This window comes from Phocoena sinus, chromosome 11 (genome assembly GCF_008692025.1).
Source record: "Phocoena sinus isolate mPhoSin1 chromosome 11, mPhoSin1.pri, whole genome shotgun sequence".
In the NCBI taxonomy this organism is placed as follows: Eukaryota; Metazoa; Chordata; class Mammalia; order Artiodactyla; family Phocoenidae; genus Phocoena; species Phocoena sinus.
The window spans coordinates 19,524,215-19,532,500 of record NC_045773.1 but is presented as its reverse complement, the minus strand read 5'-3'; the positions used below and the strand labels follow the sequence as shown (position 1 = coordinate 19,532,500).

Genomic DNA, 8,286 nt, shown 5'->3' with positions numbered 1-8,286 from the left:
TTTAGGTCGCTGGGTTTCGAATGGGAGGCCAAATGAGACTCTCGCCAGCACTGAAACTTTGAAGATGACAATGAGCTTAATCCCTCAGTTTAAATAAAATAATAATAATAATTTTAAAAATCGAATGATACTTCACTCAAGAGTCAGAGCTTTTTATGAGACCTGTTGCCAATATTAGTATCTGGGAATGATCTCATCTTTCATCCTGGCTAAATTCCAACACACAATTTCATTAACCCAGGTACTGCAAGTGATAAAACTCATTTTTCCCTAAAGAGACAGCTAAAAAGTACCAGTTATACATTTATGAAGTGCCAGCCATCAAAATTATGGATTTTCTAAAAGGTTTTTAACTACTTTTATTGAAAGGAAAATCGCTGTCTCAGACTTTTGTGACACTACTGCTAATAATAAATTTTACCATTTAGACATGGCCGTAATATGGTAGACACTGTCAATAAAAGTGTGGAGCAAAGACGATCCCCCTGTCTTTTCAGCGATGCCTTCTAATTACAGGCCGGAAGCGATCACGTGAAACACCTAGGCTAGCTAATGGCTCTTAAAATATAAGAACACACAGCACTGTCTCTGCAGCGGTACAATGCGCTGGGTACACAGACAGTGATGTGCAGCGCTGCGTAAGTAGACAGAAATTTTTCTAATGCTTTCAAAGCCTACGAGGAAAAATTAAACTTCATTTGCATTTCCGACTAAAATCTGTTTGCTGCAAGAAACAATGCATTCCGATGTTATCTGCTGCTTTGTGAGCAAGGCGATGTGGCACTGGGCTGGTTACCTCTGGCAAACTTGTCTCAACTTTTCTATCGAACGTTCTACAGATCACTAGAGGGCACTGTGGTATTTAGGCCACCCTGACCTCTGAGTACTTGGAAAGGTCTTGAACTCCTGAACAGTGTCAGAAAGGTGAAAGGAGAGACATTTCAAGGGGGAAGGAAATGTTTTCTGGTACCACCTGATCTTCCTCGGTCAAACAACTCAAAAAGGCACGGTAAGTGAGAAAGTCAAATCCAGAAACATATCAAGCTCATTGCGGAAAACTCCACGACTTGTCACCTGGGCCCTGATGGGGGAAAATTTTCCTCCCCCAGTTCCGGTGACTGAGATGGGGAGGCCAGAATCACATTTGCATATGCCCACCTTCTAGAAGACTAGTCCCCCTCCACGCGCTCTCCTGCACTCCCCAGAGGTAATTTCACTGCAGAACATCCAGGTGTGCAAACCCAGAGCCACGAACGGGTTTGGAACAATTTATGATATCCGGCCTCCTTCGACGTGTATTAGCATATACCTGGTTTCTTTAACGTACACTTTGTTTTTCCAAAACCACAAACATTGGTGCTGGAATTTCATGTGGAAGTGCTTAAGGGGCTGAAAGTTAACACCTTTGTGATCCTTGCAGCCTCGCGGTGGCTGTGAAAACAAAAGCCTCTTTGTGGAGGCTTTCTTGAAATGTTTTCTTAACATGTTCCAAGTAGTTTTAGGCCGGGAACTAAAGTAAACAAGATGTTACCATGATAAAAACACTTGTGAAAACATTACAGAGCAGCACTTAGGACTTTCTTGCACATGAAACTCTTCACAGTTTTCAGAAGTGAAATTCAGAGAAAAAAAAAAATTTTTTTTTTTTTTTTTAAGTGAATTAGTGATGAAATAAATGTCCTCTGCTGTCTCCAGCCCTCGACCTTCTTGAAAGGGTCGAAGTTCCACCGCTGGGCATTTCCTCGTGGCATTATCCTCCCTGTCTTCTATGACAGCACATATAAAATTTGTTTTGGCTTTAAAAAGTAATGTACATCTGACTAACATGCAAAGGAATTTGGGTTTTGATTGTCTGGCATGGTGCTTCTCTCCATGAGCAATAACTAGGAGATAAAAACAGAAACAGACAAAAAAACAAAAAAAAAACACCCCAATTTCTTTCAGACGGCTATCAAGCAAGGGCCCAAATTATACTTTTGTTAGATGTTCTGCAAGTGACTGTCGAAAAGAAAAACTAGGGGAAATGGACACATTTTTCCCAAACACACATGAGGAACTGGTATTTGTGAAACTATGGGGTCTGTGTCTGATTTTACATTCTAAGTCAGAAACAGGAAAATGTGGTCATGATTTCGCCTTCAGATCCACTCGCCACCTTGCCAAAGAATGGTATGGGCCCTTTTTCAAAAAGCAAAGGGGAAGAATTATAGATCCCTGTTTTTATTGGCGAGGACCGTGTCTTCGACCTGGTTAAAAAAAGAATAAAACCTGATCCAAGTGGGGAGAGGACAGGAGGACACCCTGAGCTTCACCTATCTGGATGGTACTGGGCTTCTCTTTGCTTGGCTGTTATCGGAGGATTGTGAGCGATGCAGGGCTGGCGGGCTGCGTTAGAGTTAGCGTGAGTACCTGCTGGCGTCAGTCTCCTCCAACAAACACCACTGTCACATGATCACTTAACGGCGCATAGACTGGAAAAAAATAATCAGCGCTAAAACTAAAACTTGTTTGGAGAAGAAACAGGGAAATAAATGCACACAATAGACAGGGTACCTGCTGGTTGTGATAAAGCGCCCCTCTGTTGGCTGGGAGGGAAAGACAACAGGATGGTTATTTGTACAGTATTTATCTTTGAAATCAAGGGCCCTGTGGTATCCCCTCACCTTGGGAACGAACGCTGCAGAATGATCACGGAAGAGTGTCAAATCTCTGGTTTTGATTGACCAACAGTTATGATACTTCTTCCCTCAGGAGGGAAAAAAAAAAAAAAAAAGGGGGCCACATTTTGGGACCCGTGAGTCCCCCCTCCCTTCTTTTCACCTCTCTCTCTGTCAACAGTGGCATTTTATCGTCACATGGGAGTTTCATCCTGAACAACTGATCTTGGCCTCTCTAAACTAGCCTGAGCAACAGAAGACTGGAAGACACTTACCAAGCCAAGTCACTCTGCTCTTTCATACTGAACCCTGAAAACCAGGTGGAAGAACACAAACCCGGGTAAGTATAAAAGGCAGGCACGGATATTCTCCCCCGATACGAATAAAAATGAGGGCTCTGTGAATCCACACTAAAGTAACCCAGGAGAGCGATGATGCCCAGGGAATGCAAGAATGTGGCTCAGCTAAAAACATAATGACACCAAAAACTGTACCCTAGGTCAGAGGTCAGCAAACTGGTCCAAGGGACACAGCCACACCCAGTCCTTACAGAGGGTCCTATGGCTGCTTCTCTGCTACAATGGCAGAGCTGAGTGCTTGTCTCAGAGACTGGATGGCCTGCAAAAGCCCATCATATTTACTATCTGATCCTTTATGGAAAAAGCCTGCCACCCTTGCCCTAAGATCACATTCGACTGTGTAGGACTTCTTACCAGAAATTTCTGGTTAAAAATTATATTAAAGAACGGTCTCTTCTGACATATCAAAGCTCTGCATAGTCACCACCTCTTCCCTAGTTACGAGGTCAGCCATGTTTGGATAGTTTCGATTATTTCTCTTTTAAAAATACACTTAAGGCAGGCTTCCCTGGTGGTGCAGTGGTTAAGAATCCGCCTGCCAATGCAGGGGACACGGATTCCATCCCCGACCCGGGAAGATCCCACATGCCACGGAGCAACTAAGCCCATGCGCCACAACTACTGAGCCCGTGTGCCACAACTACTGAAGCCCACGTGCCTAGAGTCCATGCGCCACAACTACTGAGCCCGAGTGCCACAAGTACTGAAGCCCGCGCACCTAGAGCCCGTGCTCCGCAACAAGAGAAGCCACGACAGTGAGAAGCCCGTGCCCCGCAACGAGAAGAGCAGCCCCCACTCACCGCAACTAGAGAAAGCCCACGCACAGCAACGAAGACCCAACACAGCCAAAAAAATTAAAATTAATTAATTCAAAAAAAATACACTTAAGTAGACGAGAAAAGAAGTACTTATATTTTTCGAGAGTGCCTGCTATGGGCCAGGCACTTGACACGAGGTACCTTTTTCACTCTCACAACCCCAAGAGGTAGTTATTACTATCGTCCCAAAACACACGTGCTGATACTGAGCTCAAAGAACGCACTCCTAGCAAGTAGCTTCACTGCCCATTCTGCCTTTCTTCAAAGCTTCCTTTATACCTACTGCCTTAGGCAGAGAGCACACAGTTAATAAAATGAGCTGCTTCTAACCAGGCGGTATTATAGAACAGTTAAGAGCAAGTCCTATGAAGCCATCCTGTCTGGGTTTGGATCTTGACTCCACCTCTTATAAGCTGTGTGACCTTGGGAAAACTGGTTAACCCTGCTGTGCCTTAGTTTCCTTAAACGTAGGTCGCGAGTAATACTACAGTAATACCACTATAAGGTGGCTGTACTAAACGAGTTATATACATAAAGTACTTGGAATTGTGCCTGCTGCACAGTTCAGGGCTCTACCAGGGGAGTGTAAAATCGGGGGATTTAGAAGAATCAGGGATTTTTAGGTGAGAAAAACAAGAAATCTGTGAAGCAACACCTAAATCAAAGGCAGAGCAATACTACATTTTTGTTGAGTAAGACTGCCTTGAGAATCTAAGCACCACCGGTATCAATTTGCTAAAACCATAAGAGAACACCTCTAAAGTGGGATAATGGCCCACTCCTGGGCCCAGGAAAGAGGTGCTTTCAGCGCCTACAAATCTGGCAGTTTGAGAAGAAATGTTTGAAACATCACTTCCCACTTCCCGATAATAATGACTCCACTATGATGTCATTCAAAGAGGCCATGTGGCTTTTGTTTGAACCACAAGAAGTATGGCAGCTCTTTCCGTCCAGCTCAATGGAAAGCAAAGTTGGTTTCGCTAAAGCCAATGTGATTACCCTTCAGACGGAGCACACACGTGGGAGACGTGAGTTCACAAGAAGACTAACGTACTTTCCACTACTCTAGGCAAGATCTTGAAAGCTGAAGACAACTCTGAATTTCCCACAGCTGAAATCATGCTGTAGGAGAAACTCAAAATCCTGAAGTTGTCACAGACCGCAGGTCAACGGATAAACTCAGGAAAGCACCAAGAGAACTCTGAGTTCTAGAGGGTTTTTTTCTTATTCAGCATTTACTTTCCCCTTGGCTGGTTTGCAAGACTCATTTTTCACTTTTGTGAACCAAGCCTCTCATCCCCAGCCCCTACGTGGCTCCTGTGGGGTGAACTTTTCCTTCTGCTCCGAAGGTGGGCATGTGACTTAAGCCTGGCTGCCTCACTGTGACTGCTTCAAAACTAGAACACATGACTCAATGTGGGCCAATGACAGTCTGCTGAGGACATGTTCCTGGCACTACAGGAAAAGAGATGCATTCTGGGATGGATAAACCTGTGGCAGGTAAATCTGTCTTCTTCAGTTCCACTTGGCAAGAGCCTGAGAATGAAGGCAACAAAGAAGAAAACAGAGCTAAGGGGCAATGAACCGATACTCCAATAACCTTGTTCAAGCATCAGGGTCCAGTCATGGGCTTGAAGACAGTGGTACCACCAGACCTCCTCGTCACAGGAGCCAATTACCATCCTCCGCTTTTTCTGGCTTAAGCCAATTAAAGTTGGCTTTCTATAGCTTGCAAACAGAAGTCTTCTGGCCAAATATATGTCAATAAATAAGTACTATGAAATAAACAAGCAACAGTTGCGGGATCACAGCGAGCATTCCAATTCCACTGAGCAAAAATGCCACGTCGTGTGCAAAACCACAATAAATAATAGAGACATGAATAGAAGTGAAAAATAAATAAGTGGTTTCCTACATAAGAGCCTGACTCCTAATATCCTTAGAAGAGAAAAGGGCTTTTTAAAAGGAATCAAGCTAGCTTCTAATTCTGATGATCTTCAGATTCTTTTCCTTAGAAATCGCTGTAGTTTGAAAGTGTGCCGTTTCTTTGTGGAGGTATATTTGTCCCCCCCATACATATACATACACATACACATACACACACACACACATACACACACACACACACACACACACCCTTAACGCCAGCTCGCATAATAAAAGGGACTAAGATTTGAGGATTAGAGTGGAAATACTTTGCCTATTAACAAAAATGTGTGAGTGATCGATTGGAAAAATGCCCTCTTCCCTCATGACTCTAAAACTGATACATGTCACCAGAAATGTTGACAGCAATTTTATAGTTCTGGAGACTTTATAAAATAAATCATTTTACAGGTATTTTCTAGCCATTCTATAGAGGAGTGAAATTAGCATCGAGATATTTATCAAAGGTAGCACTGGTGCCGAAGGTGAAATCAGAATTTAAACGTGGTTTCTGCCAAGATCTTTTTGTCTCGTTATCTAAAAACAGTTAGGCAAGTGATCAGGAAGCAACAAAACAAAGATTCTACAATGAGGGATTTATGAGAGAACAAAGCCCAATAGCTCTAACCAGAATCATCATAATTGTAACGGACTGTTGCTTAATTTAAGATAAAGTATCACTGCTCTTGAGTATTAATATTTAGAAACAATGTAAAATATCTTTTTAAAAATTTTTACATACTTCCCTTTTTAAGGACCACATAATGCTCTTGAAGTAAAATATTACAGCGGGGAAGCTCTACAGTGTTTTCACAGACTCCCACTCACTAATCAAAAAAAATGATATTCACCAAAAGCGCTTGCAGGTAGCACGAGATCTATCTCTAAGTGTGGCTTTATTAAAATATTTGTACCCAGGTCTGTAAAGAAAGATGCAGAGATTGTTCTAATAATAGAAAGACCGCACAAAACCATACACCTGCATGTTAAATCAGCCCGCCTCTATTTCCTGGGGCTTGAATGAGACAGAAAAGCCAGAGGCAAAGACTCCCCACTGCCCCCAGTCCCGACACTCACTTTGCAAACCGTCACGCACCTATATATACAGGAGTTTTACAAGTGCACATGTTTGCTTCTTGCATGATAGATAAATATACTAAATATAATGTAGTATTATATTCACTCCATCATCAGTGAGTCACTGATACTATGAATATACTTATATGATGTCAATAATGCAGGGTGGTTTCGTCTCGATATTTTTCAAGGACAAGGCACCGTAGATGAGGGAAATGTTAACACGTCGTGCAGAAGCATTTCACTTCGGTTAGGAGAGGATGAACGTACCATTTACGTACGGGGATGCTTTATCAGTGGTACAGATTCAAATGGGATAACCCAAGCTTTAGTCATACTTTAACTGCAGGAATTAAACTTACTCTCGCCTCCCTATAAGGACAAGAATCTGAACAGAAGTCAACACCGATGCAGAAAGGTAAGAATCAGATTGGTAGCTTCCCCCGGGCATCCGTTTCTTACGTTTATAAAGTCATTTGTGAAGAACCAAAGAAGAGACCCAATCACCAAAAGCTATTAGTGGCCAGTAGTTGACACCAATTTTATAAAGCTAGAGCTAGGGCCTATGTCATTGATTTAATATGTAGGGATGTGAACAGAAGTGAAAACTGAATTACTGCACGTTTAATATTGGGAGAATTTTTACTTAATCACTGTCATTCTGAGAAAATAAGTAAACACAGGATCTTACTAAGAGGATCAAAAATGCCCTTGGATGTAAATCCTTCCCCCTTTACAAGGTAACCCTCAACAGACTTTGTAACTATTCCCGTGACACTGCTAGACGTGGTGATTTAGAGGCTACCCTCAAAATGGTGGCGTGAAACTCGCCATCAAAAAGGCACTTCACGAGGAAGAGTACAAAGAGCGGGAGGTGACGGCTACGTAAGAGAAGAAAGCAATATCAAATCATTCTTACTTTAGAAATGATTGGAAATCTTCACACACTGCTTCACAGCCAGGCCACTTGCATACGCCATGTCCATACAGAGGATGGCTATGGGGATGCTCCTCATGGGACAAACTGAAAGAAAACACAGAGGACAAGAGAGTAAGTTGGCTGCGCAGAACCACCCCACCAGACGTACGAGGTAAGAGGAGGCAGCCCACGGGGCCGAAGGTGAACCAATCTGTGCTTTCCTCTTCCTGTGGAATTTACGAATCACTTTTGCACGGCGCTCTACTTACAGCAAGAGTTCAATTTCAAAATGCGAACAGCCCAACATTACAAATGTACCACCACGTATGAAAAGTGCTCGACAGGCTTTCGTTAGAGGCAAAGCCCTCTACTCCGACTGCAAAGGAGTCGTTAAAAGGCTAGAACTTATCGTTTAACCTACCTAATGAAAATGAAAACATCTGTACTTGATTTTGAGATTCTCTCGCTGTTTTCTACCCAGAACATTACATGTTTTTCTCCCCCTCTTCTGCCACCAACATTATTCCCAA

At 42.9% G+C, this 8,286-nt stretch overlaps 1 protein-coding gene across 13 annotated transcripts in view; it reads right to left on the bottom strand.

Annotated features, from left to right (window-relative positions):
• The window catches only part of FOXP1 (forkhead box P1), a 601,805-nt gene that overhangs the window by 51,115 nt on the left and 542,404 nt on the right, over positions 1–8,286 (bottom strand). For all 13 annotated transcript variants that reach the window (XM_032648540.1, XM_032648545.1, XM_032648541.1 and 10 more), the window contains one exon: positions 7,757–7,861. In XM_032648540.1, coding sequence (XP_032504431.1) covers positions 7,757–7,861 — 105 coding nt within the window. The remainder of the gene's footprint in view (positions 1–7,756; positions 7,862–8,286) is intronic.